This window comes from Tiliqua scincoides, chromosome 3 (genome assembly GCF_035046505.1).
Source record: "Tiliqua scincoides isolate rTilSci1 chromosome 3, rTilSci1.hap2, whole genome shotgun sequence".
Taxonomy (NCBI): Eukaryota; Metazoa; Chordata; class Lepidosauria; order Squamata; family Scincidae; genus Tiliqua; species Tiliqua scincoides.
Window position 1 is genome coordinate 148,563,985 of NC_089823.1, and position 19,762 is coordinate 148,583,746.

Consider the following 19,762-nt stretch of genomic DNA (forward strand, 5'->3'; position numbering starts at 1 on the left):
TAGTGGGGCTTACTCCCAGAAATTATTACAGGATTGCATCCTTAACACAACAACAACAACTTGGCCATTACATGGTGTATTTCAAAACCTGATTGGTTATTAGCCATGACAGCTGACTAGAAACTTCATGTTCAGAGGTAGTATATCTCCAAATACCAAGTGCTGGGGACAAAACAATAGGGGAGGCCTGTTGTCTTCACACCATGCCGTGGGTTTTCTGTAGGCATCTGATTGGCCGTAGTCAGAAATATGGAAAAGTCAATGTTAAGTTTAAGTTGACTTTGCATACAGCTGACATGCAGCATGTACCCTGAAAACAACATCTGGAATTACGATGGGTAACAACAGAAGTCTGTGTTACTTTGAAGAACCATTTGAAGACTTTTATGAATTCTGCAACTAACCACAGACCACTCCTGATCTGCACTGACAAACAATGAACATTGCAGGGTTGAAGTCATAGGGAAGATCTCTCCCTCGTGTTCAGAGATTGTCACAGCAGACAAACTGTGATAATGAGGAGGGAATGGGTGGCTAAGATACATATATCATAAGGGAGGCTATAGCACACATTCCAGAGTTGCCTTTCAGGCATTCATTTCTGCAGAGAGACAAGCATCATAGGGCTGCAATCCTATGCACACTTACCTGGGAGTAAGTCCCATTGACCTCAATGGAACACTTCTGAGTAGACCTGCAGAGGATTGTGCTGTTGGCCTTATATCCCCAGTAATTGATTTTCCACCCACTTTACACCTGTGTAGGTGGTGGTTCTTTACTGCACAGATTTGCAGGATATGTTGTGCAATAATGCTATTTCCATATTGAGTGAATTCAAACCTGTGCAATTCTTTGAGACCTGTTATTTTTTTAAAACCAATTGACTAGAAGGCTGACAAGCAAAACAAATGTTGGACAACAGCAAAGTAAGCCCAGGAAACCTCAGAGGTACATTGCTAACACAGGAAAGAAAATGCAGGTCAGATTCTGAAGTAGGCTGACAACCAAAGGCTGTAAATCAAAATTAGTGGAGAGCACCAGTTAAAAAAAATTGTATATTTGGGATACACAAAAGGGGCAAAGCATCTGTGAGGGGTTGGAACGGAGCTTTGTCCCATGTGTTATACTTCTGAAAGATAAATAGCATATTTCACATTAATGCTTCTATCCTAAACATATTTTCTCTGAAGTAAATATTATTGAATTTGATCAACTTGAGTTTGGGTTAACTTCCAAGCAAGCATGCTTGGGACTGCAGCCTTATTTTAACTTCCAGTTTATGATTGAGTGATAATTTCCAGGTTCTGACAAAAATATGTTTCGTTCCTTTTTCTAACTAATGCATACTAATGGGAAATCTATTTTGTTGGGCCTATAGAAATATGCATGTGAACAGGCTTTGCACCCCCTTTTTTCTCCATTGCCTTTTGTAGTTGGATGGTAGGCCAAGATTCAACAACTCAGAATACTATAGAGTAAAACATTCCTAATAGAGTTTCAAATAAGCCAGTATAAAATTAATAAATCCAGAAAAAGACCCACCCACCTTCCACACCTTTTGCTGAACCACAGCCTTTGAATGATCCATCATCTCCCCTGAATTGTCTTCATCTTCAGAAACATTTACTCCCAGGTGGAGTGGGTATTTGCTGCAATACAGGAGTGTAAGGAGGTGAAGAAACTGAAAACTAAAGAGAAGGGATGGGAAGAGAGTTCTAGAGATCTGTTGCTGGGCTTTGGTGGATTCCCAGAGAAGACAGCTTATCCGAGAGGTCCATGAGTACAGTAATGTCTGAACGTGGCTTAAGCCATTTCTGCCCAATGTTGCATATGCGCAACAGGGATCAAATGTGTACATCTGTGGGCTGGGCAGAAATGGGTTAAGTGTGAAGTAAACTGCTCGTAATATTAGACATGTTTATAGCTGGCTGCTATTGCTGATTCCTATGCTGCCAACTTTTATTATAAAGCCTGGAAATGGACATAAATTTCACGGTGTCTCCTCAAGCCTTATTTGCTCTTCATTCCTTTCACATACACAGGCTACTTATACAAAAGCACCAACCTATTGCTAGTACTGTACTGACACAAAGTAGAACTATAAGAATCAGTATCCGATTTACAAAGCACCAGATAAATGGTCCCAGGCTAACTTACAGTTCTGAAAGAGGCTGCAGGCCCAAAAGCATCTCAGGTATTTTGTTTTCCTGATGAGCAGGCCTCCTTCTCTAGGGGTCACCCTTGAGCAAACCAGAAAAACACAGGCACTAAGCTACTGTCTTGTTCTTAACAATTCATCATATCGCATTCTCTCTTGAAGGCTGCCTTAAGGGTGGTCTGATGTTTGACTGTAACTTAGCAGCATTTCCATGGTGATGCCTCAAGCTCCTTTTGTGTCATCAGTGAGAGTGATGTAATTAACTATTAAAGTCTAGCATATGTCATGTGACTGAAGGCCTAATAAAGCCCAGTAATGGTACAATCAGCCCATAGGAGCCTCCTAAGGAAAGCTCCCAAAATACAGCTTGCCTTCCTGGTGGAGTCACCAAACAGCAAAATAAGGTACTTTATAATATACAGAAATTAAATGGGTCTAGTTCAGCATTTCTCAATGTTTGTCCTCCTCTGTCACTGGTGGACCTAGAGAAGGGCAAAAGGGGCAAATGTTCCGAGCGCCAACCCACCAGGGGTGCCTCTCAGACCCTTGCCCCTGCCCCTTCCAGAGGAGCGCTGTGGATCAGTGCCTCGGTGCAGACTGAGCCGCCCCCTCCCCTCCTCCTTTATAGGAGGATAGGAGACAGGTGCCCTAGAGAGGCACTGACGCTCTAGGGCGCCCATCTTGTCTCCTCCTATAAAGCTTCTTGTTGAGAAACACTGGTATCCTTCCTACACAATTAGAGTATCTGAACAATCTATATGCAGCTCTCAGGTCATGCTCTAGAGCAGGGGTGCCCAAACCTCAGCCCGGGGGCCACTTGCGGCCCTCGGAAGCTCCCAATCAGGCCCTTGGTGAGCCCCCAGTCTCCAATGAGCCTCTGGCCCTCTGGAGACTTGCTGGAGCCTGTGCTGGACCGACACAACTGCTCTCAGCGTGAGGACAACTGTTTGATCTCCCGTCTGAGCTGTGGGATGAGGGCTCCCTCCTCTACTTGCTGTTTCACGTCTGTGATGCAGCAGTAGCAGCTAAGGAAAGGCTGCCCTTGCTTTGTGCAAGGCCTTTTATGGGCCTTCAGCTATTCTAAGACCTTCATTCATTCATATAGGTTCCATCTCTAATATATTCATTTATGTAAATTTATTCAAATTTTAAATTGTAAATTAATTCTTTCTTTCCCAGCCCCTGACACAGTGTCAGAGAGATGATGTGGCCCTCCTGCTAAAATGTTTGGACACCCCTGCTCTAGAGTAGCAGTTTTCAACCACTGTGCTGAGGCACACTAGTGTGCCATGAGGCAGCCTCAGGTGTGCCATGGGGTCAGAGGACGTAGGCAGCATGTGTGTGGGAGAAGCAGCAAAAAAGGAGCAGCTGCAGCTGCTTTGCATCTCTTGCTGCTGAGCAAGAGGAAGGCTGCAACCAGATCCTCATTTATCTGGAAGTAAGCCCCGATTGGGCTTTTGGTCACATTTTTTTCTGAAATACAGAGCAGGTAATGGGGGGGGGGGGCAGGAGAATGTGAGGCAAGTGATTCTGGACCTTTGGAAGGTGCAGACAAGGGAGGGGAGGGACAGTAGGAGGTGCTAACTGCAATTATGAGATGGGGGGATGTGCCGGTGGGGTAGGGGAGAGGAGAGGAGAGAGAAGTGCCAATTGGCTGCTCCTGTATTTGAGAAAAAAGAGTGCAACCAAAAGCCCAACCCTAGGCATGTCTACTCAGAAGTAAGTCCCACAGGAACATCCCCCCCCCATGTTCTCCCCTAGTCTTTGGCTGCAATCCTAACCACACTTTCTGGAGAGTAAGTCCCATTGAACAAAATAGGACTTACTTCTGAATAGACCTGGTTAGGATTGTGCCCTTTGTCATGTTATGATTTAACTGTATTAATTATATTAATTAAAAATTAATTGTAATGTAGTAATTTAATGTAAGTAAAAAACTGGAAGTGTGCCTTGACAATTTTAGTGCCTTGACAGTGTGCCGTGAGCTGAAAAAGGTTAAAAATGGCTAGAGTCTATAGTTATGATTTTTGAAACAATGTATTCCTGCTATTAAGACTACTTTATTCTGGGTGTGTGTGCATTTAAAATAATTTTTGGAAAGATTCTTATTGCAAATAGCATGGGATTAATAGTCAAAAAGTAGCAAAAATATTTTAAAGAAATAGTCTGTTTGGTTATAATTTATATCCATAGCTAATTTGTCTTGTATAGTGTTTTCAAATATGTAATCAACTGATTGGTCAACTAACTAATAACCTTAACTGGTTAATAGCAGAAGTGTAATTTGGGGATAGCAGAGGAGAGTTACCCCTCATTCCAGGGCCTAGGAGAGGGGGGTAAAGGGGGTAGTTTGTACCCAGGCCCAGGAGCCAAGGAGGGGGCCCAGAAATTTTCTGGAAACTGACATTTTCCTACCTACTCAGACTTGTTGCCTGTATGGGATGCTGGGGACATTACCATGACTGGGGATGCTGGAGCACTACTGATGCCACATGGGTGGGTAGATCTGGGCTCCAAAGACTATTTCAGCTGTCTCTACCCTCCCCTCACCCTGCTTTGCCCCTCTCTGCCCCTGTTCTGCTCACCTGTCACCACCTTCTCCTGCTCTGTTTCACACCCCCCTTCACAAAGCAATTTTGTACCCCCTGATAAAAGTCCTCTCGGAGGCCCTGCCTCATTCACCAACAGGACAGAAGCAATTATGCTTGAGGAGTACTCATCTGGCCAATTCACTGTTTCTGCACATCAGTTTTTTTTTTAAATAAACATTTAAATGGTATGTTTAAACATTTCTAGGTGTGTATATTTAATTGTTGGGGGGAGGGGGGTAGCTGTCCTGTATGACTTATTTAAAAAAAAAAAAAGCAACCATAACAAATGCTCTTAAAACTCTGTTTTTTCCAGTTTAATCCTAAATGTCCAAAAGCCTTGAATCTGCCCAAGCTTTGCTGTAAACATTTGTTCCCTTCCTACTCTTGTCCCCCAGCCCCCTGATCTGAATTTGCACTCCTGGTCAGTGACCCCAGTTTTTAGCTAATGCAGGAATGCTTTAAAATGACTGGAGCTCAACATGATAATCTAAAGGCTGGTGAAACCAAAAGGCAAAGAAAGAGATCCCAGACTGACGAATCAAAAATATCATTCTTTTATGATCTGATATAATCCTCTGTGTGTCGGTACGGATGACACATTTTCACTTAGAATGGTTCCACACATTTAAAGGCATGCATACATACACCTTGGCCCTGTCCCAAACCAATTCATGTTTGGGTGAATTCACATCAGTTTTCTTAATTACATGGGTGGACAGTCTGTGTAAACTGCTCTTCCACACATGCCGACAGACATGTGTCAGTATATACCCCAAAGGAAGAGGAAGGGACAGAATGTGTGTATGTCAGGAGCATGCATCATTTAAATGCATGAGTCTGGGTAAAAAACTATCATCTGACCTGGCCCCAAGTAAGCTCATTTTCCAACACGTGCTGTTTAGATTGCCGGAATAACACCTATTATTGATTTTTTTAAATATAAAACCTAATTTTGCCTTTCATCTAAAGCAGTGGTTCTCACATTTTTAGCACCGGGAACCCACTTTTTAGAATGAGAATCTGTCAGGACCCACCAGAAGTGATGTTGTGACCGGAAGTGACATCATCAAGCAGGAAAATTTTTAACAATCCTAGGCTGCAATCCTATCCACGCTTACCCAAGAGTAAGTCCTATTTACTATCATGGTTCAGAGCATATACAGAGTAATCAAAGTACAGGTCTGTAACATTTCCCCAAATGCAGTCACAAACCATGGTAACATCAAGTCTAATATATTAAAAATAAAATATTGAAATGAATGGGCATCCACCTGAAATTGGCTCGTGACCCACCTAGTGGGTCCCAATCCACAGTTTGAGAAACACTGATCTAAAGTCACAAGGAATGATGAATATAACAAAGTGTAAATTGCATGCTTAATGATATACAGTAGCATGGAATATGTTGGAGTAAGATACTAACATGGATGTGTGGGAGATTTCATGTTTACAAAGAAACCTTTGAAGTTGTGGTATATCCCCTTGAGGTACTTTTAATCTTACTAACATTACTCTGGGGATATAGACTTTTGAATTCTGCACTCAAACAACATGCAAATTCTCCTATGAACAAGTGACATTTTTCTCAATGTTTTCCACTGATATAGGAAGCAAATAAACTACAGAAAAGTATCTCTTTCACATACACCTTAATCTACTGGTAATCTAAAACTACAATCCTGGACTTACTTGATCTGAAGACAGTCTTATTTAACTCGGAGCGCAATCCTATGCCAATATTCTGCCAGCACAGTCGTCCCTGCATCAGCAGAGGGTGTCACTATAAGGCACACTGGCGGGGAGGGCTATGCCGCCCTGCTGATGCTGCATCCAAGCCCCCAGCCACCAGTTGTAATGGAAGATCAGAAGATCATCAGGTGGATGATGTGGTGTTGACAGCGATTCCCTGTTTTGACAGCTGTTTGACAGCTCTGGGAAGGGCAGGGCTGGCTCCACAGCTGTAATCAATCAAGGCCAATGGAGACCTGGATGGACACCTGAGCTTCATTGGACCTTGATGGGACTTTGCATGGACTCATGGACTGAAGAGATAGCTCAGCTGAGCCTAACTTGGACTTAACAAGGTAGCTCACAGCTGAGCTGAATTTGGACTTAACAAGGGGCTGCAGGATAAAAGGCAGCTTCAGAAGGAGCCAAGGGCTGGCCAAGCAGGACGCTGACCCAGCCGGAAGCCGGACGCTGACCAAGAGGGCTACCTGACCCAGACCTACAGGAAGAGAGGACTGCCAGGACCCTGCTGGAGGAGACACTCTGCTGGAGAGAACACTGCTGGAGAGGAGGAACTCTACTGCAGAAGACTGGACTGTGCTTTGGAGACGGATTGGACTTGGAGGCTTCAGACGTTACCCCCGGAGTTAAGTGGAGTTTTGGGGAGGGAAAGCCTCTGGACAAGGGGACTTGCAGGGAGTGGCTGTGTTTGTAGCAATAAATTCTTGTTATTTGCTATAGATAAGGAGTTCTGTGTTCATTCCATTGCACACTGCAGCTGTGCTTCTTGGAAAAGGAGGGTGTTAATTAGCCAAAAAGCGGGCATTAAAAGGGAGTTGGGATATTTGGACGGGACAAATTGCCGTGGTCGGCAGGAGTCGAGAATTTGGCAGAACACCAGTGGAGGTAAGTGAAGCACTGAGCAGTGCAGGGGCAGCAAGATGGTGATTAGGAGGCAGGGAGGAAGCATTTATGGACAGGGGAGGGTGGAATGAGGGAGGATTAGGCTTGGGAGGGCAGGATCAGTGGAGCAGACTTCCACTATATCCTAATCCCCGTCTCAGGCAATCTGATGTTATACTGGGCTGCTCAGACGTCCACCAGCTTGGGAGTTACTTGGAGTAAGGGGTAAAATATTCCCTTGTTCAAATTCAATTTCAACTTATTCACCCTTATTCAGCCTAGTTTGACCAAAAAAAAACTGGAAGTGCCTTTCCAATGCCTCCAGGGGGCGTTCTCAGGCCCAGGGTCACTGTACACAGCCTCCCCACATCTCAGAACACCTCCTGGATGTGACCAGAAGGCGCTTCTGGTCACATCCAGGATGTCAGGTAAGGCCCTCGAGCATTAGTCTGGCACCTGTGTTGAGTTAAATTTGCAGATGCCAAATCTGTAGATAAGGAGAGTCCAGGATATATTATATTAATGAGTAATTATTAATGCATAATTACTATATTAATGAGTAATAAATAATGGATGTAAAAAATGCACTATTTTGTGATGTAGACAGGCGCAGAAGCCTCCTTGTATCTGTGGGTCCCGTTTCCGGAAATTCACTTATCCGTGGTTCATTCCCCCATCGCACAAATGAGTGTCTCTATTTGCAGCAGGCCTCTTGTCGCTGTCTCCTTTGTCTTCTGTGCTGTCAACTTCCTATTAGTGTCATGTTTATTGTAGCCCTCCATCTTGCTTCCTGTTAGTGTTTGCCCTGCACAAGAGAGCTGCAGAGACAGAGTCATTTGCATGATGGGGGAATCCGTGAAGCACTTCTTGATAGTGTTGCATCCCAGAAAGCCTTGCAGTGCCACAGTAAGTATAGCGTTTGCTGCTATCAGTGGTTTCAGGTGATTTCAGTGGCAGTGGGAATGTATTCCCTGTGTCAGGGACATGAGGTGTGGGGGCAGCAAATGAGGCAGAACCACCTCTTTGTAGTCCATGGAAAAGCACTACAGCTGCCCCGCCCACTTATACCTGAGGAGGCTCTCCTTATACCCAAGGAGTTTGTTCTCCACTGCATGTCCTTGTCCTATGGATATGGGGGACAACAACCACAATGGTTAGGTTTTCACCTAACCTGTACCATTTAGATACATTCTTATGATAAAAATATATTTAATTTACATGCTTTTGAAATACACACTGCTTTCCAAAAAAAGTAACTCCTGTATAAAATGAGAAGAAGGTATATGTATCTCAGGAAGTGACAACAGGTAGCTCTCTCTTGCTTCCTAAGTAAGTACAGTATAAGGATTACAGCCTTTTAGTTCTAGCTTCAGCAGTGACAAGGGTGATAGCGAAAGAAATTGAAACTAACCTCTGAACACTGTTCTCATTCTCACTGTAAAAACACCACTAAAACCTAGATGGGGTGGCAAGGATGTTTTGTGTCATTGTTTGTGCCAGCCATTTTCAACCAATGTGCCTCGGGTGGTCTGCAGGTGTGCCATGGGAGTTTAGGAGAGGATCATTTGTTACATGAGCTCCCTTAAGAGACAAATATCTGAATTCTGGTTACTGAGAAAAGGGGAAAGAAGGGGAAAGTAGGGCCACTGGGGGTGTGTGAGTACCTGCTGTCAGTGCCATGTGTGTTGTCAATTGTCCAAAAACTGATGGTGTGCCTTAACAATTTTAGTGCCTTGTCAGTGTGCCATGAGATGGAAGAGGTTGAAAATCACTGGCTTGTGCAGTAGAAAAGTACACAGCAAAAATTCAAGTGCAAACTAGTATCTATGTGGCATTATGAATGTTTCAAGTACACACCAACTACAACTTACACAGGCGGAGACAGCACTGTGAGGGTCATGTTCTCTTCTTGCATTTAGTGGCACAGTGCCAACGTTAATGTCCATCTCTGGTTGCTTATTTTTGTAACTTGAAATATCTCCACATTTTAACAAACATGCACTCCTTAAGAGACAAACATCTGAATTCTGGTTACTGAGAAAAGCCACTCTTGGACCCTGTCATGATTATGTACAGTTTAGGCCTAGTAGCATGTAACGCCTGAACCAAACTAAACCAGTAAGAGAGAAGTGGCTTGCAGTTCCTAGCTGCAAGGATGTGAGTAACAACAGCCAACGAAATTAACAACTCAATGGAAGGTAATAATGTAGCACCTATGCAGATAGAAAGGTGGCCATCAAGGATGGAATGCAGGTGGATCGCCAGGGGAAGAACTAAGCGGGTGTAGTGGAATAGTGGAAGATCTGGCAAGGAGGTAGAATGTGGTGTCTGCAGTGGCCCCTTTAAGAATTAAGGCCTGGGCTTTCAGCAAAGGGTGTGCTGCAAGGGTGTGCTGCAGCCACTGAAGGCAATAAGGCTCTCAGGCATAAAAGCACCTGCTGAAGGGAGAGTTTGGTGTGGGTTGTAGAAGGAATCTGACCTCAGACTGTGGCTTGGCTTATTGACTTTGCCCTGGATACTCTGACTTTGTGACTAATGGACTGACTAACGGACTGCTGGAGACACTGGAGTTTGGTGTGTGGCTGCTGTGCCCAAGACCTGCTGAGGACCAAGGGGCTGCTGTAGTGGCGGGAGGCTGCTGGCAGGAGAGAAAAGGTGAGCTACCCTGGAGGTGGGGTCCAGCAGGACTGCAGGGCAGAACCAGGGTCATTTGTTGGGGAAAGAAGGGGAGCTAATTTGCTTAAAGTGGGCATAATTCTCCAGGCAGAGCTTGGCTTTGGAATCTGGCAAAACAGTGGGATAGCATCCAGCCCCACTTCAGGAAGATTCTGTCCCCAGGAGCTTCTGATTGGACAGTTTAAATAAATACAGAGTCACCTCCATCCTGTTAGCCTGAGAAGTATAAGAACAAAGCCCAAGGGGTGTGTCTGGGTCTTTTTGGTGGAAAAGGTTGTGGGTGCAACATCCTGCAGGTTGAGAGCCTGGTCCACCAGGGCCATGTGGCCTCATAGGTAACCTGGAGCTGAAAGGTCTACAAAAGAAAGCTGACCCAGGTGAGAGTAGGGAATAATAGAGAGAGCCAGTTAGCTTTGTTATTTTATACTGATATGTTTCCTATAAGTTTATGCCTCTAGCATTTGCTGCCTTTTGTAACTTTGTGTAACCCTATGTATTTAATAAAGTAAAAATCCTTTTACTAAGTTGTTTCATTGTCTGTTGGGGACAAAGGTTCAGAATCCTGCCTAGCCGTTCAGCAAGCTACCAAACACTCATTGAGGACTAGTAACTTGAGGATTGAGGCTTTAAGTAAAGAAAGTGCTCAGTGCCTGCAAGGGATAGGATTAAGCCTAGAGCAGTGATGGCGAACCTTTTAGAGAACAAGTGCCCAAACTGCAACCCAAAACCTACTTATTTATTGCAAAGTGCCAACATGGCAATTTAACCTGAATACTGAGGTTTTAGTTTAGAAAAAAACAACTCATACATTAACATCTTTTACCTTCTATTACTTGTAACCCTTAATGAACTTTTCCTCTAGAAATTTGTCCAATCCTTTCTTAAAGGCATCTAGGCAAGTTGTCATCACTGCTTCCTGTGGCAAAGAGTTCCACAGTGGCAACACAGTGGCAAAGAGTGGCAAATATTTTCCTGTGGCAAAGAGTTCCACAGACTAATTACAGGCTGGGTAAAGAAATATTGGCAGGGAGGGGGTGGCTGAAAAGGGAAACAAATGCAGGGCAGGTGGGGGTGAAGGGAGAGGAGGGCAGTGAGCTCAGGGGGTGGAGGGAAACAGCCTGCCCTCCCAACACACAGGGGCTTGGAAAAAGCCTCTGTTTTCTTTAAAATGACACACAGCTTCAGCACCCCTCTCCAGGCTCCTGGCTCAGCGCTGCGTGCCCCCTCTGGCACACGTGCCATAGGTTTGCCACCACTGGCCTAGAGGGTCTCAGTGTCCCTGGACTGAGACACTGGCACATACAGGGTGGTGGCAGTACTACCGAACAGGGGTCCTTGAGGGCTCTAGGGTTTGAGAACCAAGAACTCTGAGCACCCCCAAACCCCAGGAGTGTACAATAGACCCAAAGTTTTCTGCTGATAAGTCTTTTGAGATCTACCGGAAAACTTCTCTGAGTGAAAATACTTTCCCCTTTTCTAATCCTGATTTAAACAGAATAGGGGAACTTTCCCATAAAAGGCAGCTTTCTGGCAGGCAAAGGGAGGAAAAAACAACCATGCCCTGCTTGCGTGGTTTAGTGCTGAAGGGCCTAGAGGACAATCACCCTGAAGGAAAGGGAGCCTGATGTGATGGCTTCAACCTCATGGGAACTGTTTTCTCACAGTAACTTGGAGCCTGCAGGGACATGTGGTGGGTGGGACAGGTGAGGCAGTGCCTCCCCACTGGAGTCCTTTGAAAGAGCCATCACTGTGGGAGGTGCTCCAGCACCCACCACCCATGGCCACGGTGCTTTTTGAAGGACTCTGGTGGGGAGGCTCTGCCTCACCTGCCTCCCCACCCAGCACACGTCCCTGAACCCTCTGCCTGTCTACTCAGAAGTAAGTCCCATTGTGGTCAGTGGGCGCAAAGGAAGGCGGCCTTGGACACCGTCTCGCTCGCGCTCCCCACTTTTGCAGCACGATCCCCGCACCGATCCCCTTGGCCACCAGCGTTCTCTTGCCTGTGCGCCCGAGCCCGGGAACTACAGCCCCCAGAATGCAGTGGGCGACGGAGGGAGGGCGGGACCGTGGGCACATGCGCGAGGCCGCGGCAGCCTCTGCGGGGAGAGAAGTGGCAGCGGCGGCGGAGGGGCCGCGATGCCGCGCGACAACATGGCCTCCCTGATCCAGCGGGTGGCGCGGCAGGCGCGGCTGACGTTCCGGGCGGCGGGCGGCGGGCCGCGCTTCGGGGAGGAGCTGCAGCGCCTGCGGCAGCTGCTGGGCGAGGTGCGGGCCGAGGACCTGCGCCTGGCGCCGCGGGGCCCGTCGGCGGTGCCGGGGCCGCTGCAGCCGCCCGTGAGCTACATGCACATCTGCGAGACGGAGGCCTTCAGCATGGGCGTGTTCGTGCTGCGCGCCGGCGCCCGCATCCCGCTGCACGACCACCCGGGCATGAACGGCCTGCTCAAGGTGCTCTACGGCCAGCTGCGCATCGCCTGCCTCGACGCTCCGCTCGCCGACGCCGACGGCCACGGCAGCGCCGCGGGGGAGGGCGCCGCGGGCCCCGGCCCGCCCCCCGGCCCCTCCCCGCGCCGGCACCGCGCCCTGCTCCGCTCGCAGCAGCTCTACACGCCCGCCTCGCCGCCCTGCCTGCTCTCGCCGCACACCGACAACCTGCACCAGATCGACGCCGTCGACGGCCCCGCCGCCTTCCTCGACATCCTCGCGCCACCCTACGACCCCGAGCACGGCCGCGACTGCCACTACTACCGCCCGCTCGACGGCCACCTGCCCCCCGACCCCCGCGCCCTGCCCGCCGAGGTCTGGCTCCTGGAGACCACCCAGGCCGCTGACTTCTGGTGCGGAAGCGAGCCCTACCCAGGCCCCCGCGTGTCCCCGTGAGGGGGGCTCCGCTTGGCCTCGCCCTCACTGATGCCCCTGCCCTCCCGGCATCACCTGCAGGGCGGACTCCGATGCCCCGCCTCCTGGCATCACCTGCAGGGGGAACCACCGATGCCCCTGCCTCCTGGCATCACCTGCAGAGGGAACCACCCTGCCCCTGCCCACCTGGCATCACCTGCAGGGGAACTCCCTGAAGCCCCTGCCCACCCGGTATCACCCGCAGGGGGGACTCACCGGTGCCCCTGCTCACCTGGCATCACCCACAGTTGGGACTCACCAGTGCCCCTGCCCTCTCGCCCACCCACCTGCTTCACTGGAAGGCATCAGGAGCCCACCTTTCCTCATTGATGCCCGCTGCGAGGCAATGGACAGGTTCTTGCCCTGTTGATACCCCTCAGGTCCTGCGACCACGCTGGGGGTTTCAAAGTCATACTTGGCCTGCCCTTTCCTGGGCTAGGAATGCTTTTTGAGTAGTAATAATCATGATAATAATAGCAACATAGTTCTTGCACCACTGATTATGCAGCATGCCAGTTTTTCTCAAGTGCATCTCAGCGTGCTGGGAGATAGGTCAGCGTGTTCTGCTGCTGCTGCTTCTTGTGGGTTTGCTTCTTGGTGCTTTGAGAGTATCAAGAAGTGGAATCTGTTGGCCAGAGCGGTGGGCAGATACGTAAACATTGCATCTGTATTAATGAATTTGTTGTGGGGGGAAAAGCAGGCCCTCCTCCACCCACCTGAAATCACTATGGTGCGCATACCAGTGGGTTTTTCCTGAGGTGAATTCTCATGCTCGGCCTCCCCCTCAGTAGCACAGCAACTCTGTAATAACTCTACATGTGAACTAAGAACACTAAGCTGGTTCCTGCCTCTTCCTGCCAATAATGTGGACTTGAGATGCTTTTTGTGGTAGGTGTGTCTCAGATATGTGGCTTTTGGAGGATCTGCATCATCCACTCAGGGCACAGATTGTATCCTACATCCCTTCCTGAAGAGAAGCTACAAAATCAGAGGCTACCTCTCCAATTCCATGGGTGCAAAGTAGTTGGGTACCATTGTATTTATTCGTACTAACTAATGTGAAGATCAGGAAGAGCAGTAACGTTTGATGTTTCAGGCACCTGGATGTTCCTGCCCCCAAAGGCACAACTTGGCTTAATTTAGAAAAACACTTTGATTTGTGAACCTTCACTTTTTTTTTCCTTTTGCTGCTGTTGAAAGAATAAAGGCAATAAGAATTCTTCTCTGAGGCTTGCTAGTTAAGTGCTGTATAAAGGTCCAAGTCATTTTTGGGCAGTTCCCATATTTTTCCAATTCAATATCCTTTTTGCAATTGATGGGCAATATCTTTATTCTGCCCTCCAGGATGTATTTGGGGAAGTATTGCTGAAGTAAGATACTTAATTACCTGGAGAGGAAATGGTCTGGTACCTAATTGAAATTAAGGTCTCATCCCATATGGGTGCTGCCACAATAGAGGGGAGCTTATTGATGTGTTAAAATAATGCCTTTTAGATATGACATTTTCCAATGATTTGTTTGTATAGTTTTGACTATTTTCTGATTGATTTTCTGCGAAGTTCCATTGCTTTGTATGTGGAAGGATAACATAATGCAACTTATGAACAGTGTTGTTTTACACAGTTGATGGTAATAGTCTCAGCTTTTGGCACAAGTCTTGTACAGAATGGAAGATAAACATTTTTCTATTTGCAGGTAGATTCTTAATCTCTGTTTTTTTCCTCCAAACCAGATGTACATACACCTGTGTGTAAACAGTTGTTGTACTGAAGTAATTTTCCTTTTTACTATTTATAGAGTTACTTTGCAGAACTTCTATTAAAAGGTGAGAAAAATAAATTTGCTCTGCTGGTTTAGTATTGAGCAGTCCCTGCCCAAAGCATGGGTGTCACAGGAGTGCTTGTTGGATGCATTCTTGCAGGAAAACTTCATCATACTATACAACTTAATATACATTCCTTGGCTAAGTTTTTAAGATCTAGGTTTTTGTATTGGTATACTTTAACACTGTTGAATTACGGTTCATTAATAGCCCAATCCTAACCTGCGCTGCAACAGCCAGGCTGCCTGATGCACCTGTTGGGCCGGCACAGTGTCCATATCTGGGTCTCCTGGGCCGGCACAGGCCTTATGGCACATATGCAACACTCGGGAGTCGGCACAGGGGGCCTGCACTGGCTCAGAGCACTGTTTACGCTCTAAGTAACTTATCAACCTCTGTGGAATTCTTTTGCACATTTGCTGTGTTAGTGGCTAATGCAGGGTGTGCATGTGATCTTGTTGAGGTACTTACATAAGTGCTTCAAATGTACTTTAATGCTTCAAATTTTGATTATTTTGATTATTGATTTAAGTCATAGACAAAATGCAACAACATATATTTTGTAAGCAAACCCTCACTTGGTGTGCTACTTCATATAAATGGCTTTCTCAAGGCTGTCCCCAAGCACCTGCCTTCTGTTTTTGGATTTCATTTCTGGTACTCTTCCTCCATCAATTGCAATCAAGTGTTAACCTATCGTAACATAAAACAGTTTTCTTTGTGTTATGACAGATGCCTTAGCCAAGTTTAGCGACTCTTTATTCTCAGGGGTTCTGTTCCCAAACCTCAGTGGATACAGAAAATCGTAGATAACAAAATCCACAATGTTTGGAGCCCACCTTTGCTCCAAACCCAACCGGAGCCTTGTGTTCCGGTGGCTCAGAACAGCACCCGGAGTTGTTGTTTTTTTTAAACTTTGGGTAAAACAACCTCATCTTAAAAAAATGCTTTGGATGGCTTTCTGAGCCTAGGAGAGGCTATGAAGCATTGTGCGTGGCCTCTCTGAGGCTCAGAAAGCCACCTGGAGCATTTTTTGGATGAAGTTCTGGTCATGTCTGGGAGGTCTATGGGGGGCATTCCAGGAGTTCGGTATTCATGGTGGAGCAAATCTGCAGATGCAGAATCTGTGGATAAAGTGGCCCCACCTGTAGTTGACCAAAGCTGTTTTGTCTAGTGATACTGGGCAAGGATGAAGCAGAAGGGGGAACACTTGATACAGTAGTGGTGTGTTAACATACCACTTGAAAAAGACGGATAGCCCAATCCTACACCAGGGTAGCACTGCTGGCCCGTGCACTGCCCTAGAACAGCTATTGCAAAAGTGCCATAAGGCACTTTGCTGCCGCTGGGCAACATGTGGTGCCAGCAAAAAGGCCCACACCAGTTGGTACTGGGCCTCTATGCTAGTGGGATGCTGGGTAAGAGTGTCCTGTGGTAAGTATTGTTGCTGACATTTCAGGGTGGGAGGAAGGCAAGGAGAGGCTGCTGTTGAATCATATCTACCCTCCCAAACTGTGGAGCCTGATATGGGTCTCCTTGGTTCTGTACCAGCTAAGTTGCTGGCAAGGGTCCTAGTAGGTCCATCAGGACAGCCGGAGTTCTTCATGGGGTAGGGGAATCAATGTCCCAGGAGATCTCAAGGAGACCTCCAGCTGCTGCTATGGCCTCACAGGATGCAGCACAGCCAGAGCATAGGATTGGGCTCTTAAGCAAGAAGTTGCCTTGCTGCGATAACACATGTGCTTTCTCCTAGTGAAGACAAATGCTTAATGGAATGTGAGAAAACAGTACATAGACTGCATTGAATTATACTGGAAAAACAAGTTAAATAATACTGCTTTGTGTTCTGTGCATTGGTTCTGGTTCTGGTAAATTTTAATACCATTTAGATCAGGAGTTCAGCAGCAGTTTTGCCATAGGAAGCAGAACATGAAATCATGTTATAACAATATAAAATCAACATAGGGTGACAGAAGGAATGAAAATCTGGAAATAGACTATCTTTTAGGACACTTGAAGGCAGTATGAGTTTCTCTCAGTACATTCTTACTCTAATGCTAGCCTTTATTATTTTCATACTATAGTCTACTTATTATGGCTTAAGGCAGGGCCCGGGGCCGGGGCCGGTGTTCAGGTGGATCCATGTACCTGATGAGTGAACCTTTCAGTTCTGCTCCCATGCAGCTTGTCCTGCTGGTAGACCTGGGCACCAGGACGTTCTGGGCAGTCATGTCTGCATGGCCGCCCTATCATGCAGCCTTCTGGGATGCTGGGCAACAGACACAACGTCCCAGAAAGTCCTGGTGCCCAGGTCTACCAGGAGGACAAGCTGCGGTCCATACAGGGACCTTGTTTTCAGAGGACCCCTGTCTCAACTTTGGGCGTCACTGGTTTAAGGACACAATTGAGTTTTACTATTGAATAAGGTTAGAATCCAAAGAGCCCCGTGACTGAGCAGACGGTATCTCAGCTTCTCCATGCATGTGGTTGCTGCTGCCCTTTATTTCCTTTCACATGGCATCAAATGTTGCTTGCATGGGTTCCTCACCATGTAGGAGCAGCTGGGGAGGGGGCTGCAGAACAGCCCTATTGTGCACCTGGAACATTGCACATAAGCCCTTTGGATCATGACCTGAATATCTGTGGAAGGTAGAAATGGTGGGCCGAAGGGAATTGCTCTTCTGGCAATGTCATGGTTTGTATTTCTAGAAGTAATCCTTAAATGCATCCACTCAGTAGTTCATAGCCACGTACAGGTTGTTACATACTCTCAGTGGAAAACCTACTTGCCTGTTAAAAGTGAATATTCCTGTGGTTAAAATGCCCACACTTACATTGGTCTAAATTTAAAATTAACAAGGAAGGTAGATACTATCTTACAAGCTATGTGAGAACCCTTCTATTTCATTGTTCAATTAATGGCTTAATTCTGTTCCCATTCTGCAGTGGCGGAGCATGTGCTCCACTAGCACAGACTGTCGCAAACATGCCGTAAAGCACATTGTGAGAGCATGCCGGTTAGTAGCGTTGGCAGAAAGACCTGTGTCGTCACACCAGCGCAGGGAGCAACACTTCGGCCGAAGTGGTGGGCCCAGGGAGCAACACTTGCTGGACACAGTAAGTTCCATGCCTAGCAGCACAGGGAGAGATATAATGGGGCAGGGAAGGGTGGATAGGGCCCTGGAGGGGATGTGGGATCAGCAGTGCTGGCACGTGGTATATCCTACCCCCCTTTCTGGGCCTGATCCACCAACATGGGGACAACATGGACTTTCATCAGCGATTTAATAGGCATGGGTCCGAGCTGCCCCATTGTAGCTGCTGAGGCTTTCCCCAGGGCAAGAGGACACATGTCCCCTTGCCTCGGAGACCTCCAGCCTGCAAAATTCCCCTGCAGGATTCACTGCAAGACACACAGGCGCTGCTGCATCGATGCAGGGGAACATGGATAGAATTGGGCTGCCCAAAATGTTTGGATACACAAATAACATTTGATTTAAAAAAAATAAAAAATGCCATGATGGTTTCCTAAAGGTACTGAAATCTAAGTTTGACAGCCTAGGGCAGAGGAACATTTCTAAAAACAATCTTGAAGGAGTGATCCACAAACCATGTAGAAAAATGTTTAAATATGTGGGTTTCTATGAAAAGCTATCATAATAGTACATACAACAACATACAACAAACCTTTATTAGGCATATACTATCATAATAGTGTCGCCAGAAGTGTTACCAGATTGCAGGCAGGGGTTTGTATTTTTTGAACGACATTTGCCAGAGTGATGCTTAACCTCTTTTCTTGAAGTACAGGGTGACCCAAAAAAAACAGAACTCATAAAAATTTTATTAAATCCTACAAAGGTCCAATAAATTTCAAGAAACTTTTTCTTGGTTGACCAAGACATATTGGGGAAGATTATTGTTCCAATATTTCATGCACAAAGTCGACTTGTATACCCTGAAAGAAAAAAGAAGAAAAATTAAAGTTAACAGTTTTATTCAAAGATTTGTGGGTTCTGGTTTTTTTGGGTCACCCTGTACCAAGTCTCTAGTGGCAGGTTTTTGTACAGGGAAGATTACAGAAATGCAGCCTCTCATCTACAGTCTGAAGTGATTTACTCCAGATTCTATTTTGTTCAGTGTGACTTCAACCTATTTGCCATCTGTAGTTGATCTTACTGCTTCTAATGGCAGGCTAACATTCAGCTGCTGTAGCATTTGTGGATTGTTTCAGTTTTCATCATTTACATTTTCAGAGGTATGCTGTGGATGCAGAAGATATAACTGCATCCAGGGAGGCCATTAATATATGGAACCGTGAGAGGCATGTCCAACCTGTGGAGAGACTTGCACACCCCAAAATGAATTCCAGCATACACTAAGACATTAAATACCACATTACAAAAACTATTGTTTGTTCCTCCTCCTTCAGTTCTCCAGAAAAGGTTATAATACTTCTGTAGATCTTATTGTAGGAAATGAAAGAAGAGTCTAGTCTTCAAGTCTAGAACAAATCTAGAGGGCTTGCTCTCTCTCTCTCTCTCCCCCCCCCCTCTCTCTCTCTCTCTCACACACACACACACACACACACACACACACACACACACACACACACACACACAGGGTTGAGAATTGAGAAACCATTTTCAAAAGAAGATGATGTGTTAGAAGGACTTGAAGTGGGGATGGGCCTGTCTAGCAGAAATCCAGTTGCGTGTTGTAGTATGGAAGCTATATCTGCCATTGACATTGTCTTAGAAAACCTAATTCAAACCTGGAAACCTGGGGAAATAAGTTTACATTGTTATCCACAAGCCTTGAAAATTGAAGTCCTTGCCTTCCACTAGATGCCTACTGGTCTCCTTCACCTCCCTTTGGGAAACCTTGGCACAGGAAAAGCAGATAGGTCACTTGATCTTTACAGTGAGCAAAAACTGCATTTTCTTTAATTTCCCCAAAGACTAATTGAATAGTACCATCCCCAAA

The 19,762-nt window shown here is 46.4% G+C and overlaps 1 protein-coding gene across 1 annotated transcript; it reads left to right on the forward strand.

Annotated features, from left to right (window-relative positions):
• The first annotated feature begins 12,149 nt into the window (after window positions 1-12,149).
• On the forward strand, window positions 12,150-15,393 carry ADO (2-aminoethanethiol dioxygenase). The gene has a single exon (XM_066620810.1). It carries the CDS (start codon window positions 12,193-12,195, stop codon window positions 12,934-12,936), a length of 744 nt encoding a protein of 247 aa, XP_066476907.1. The 5' UTR covers window positions 12,150-12,192; the 3' UTR covers window positions 12,937-15,393.
• Window positions 15,394-19,762: the final 4,369 nt, after the last annotated feature.

Excerpts from the sequence above, each read along its gene's own strand:
- ADO (XM_066620810.1), top strand. The coding sequence starts at position 12,193 with ATGCCGCGCGACAACATGGCCTCCCTGATCCAGCGGGTGGCGCGGCAG.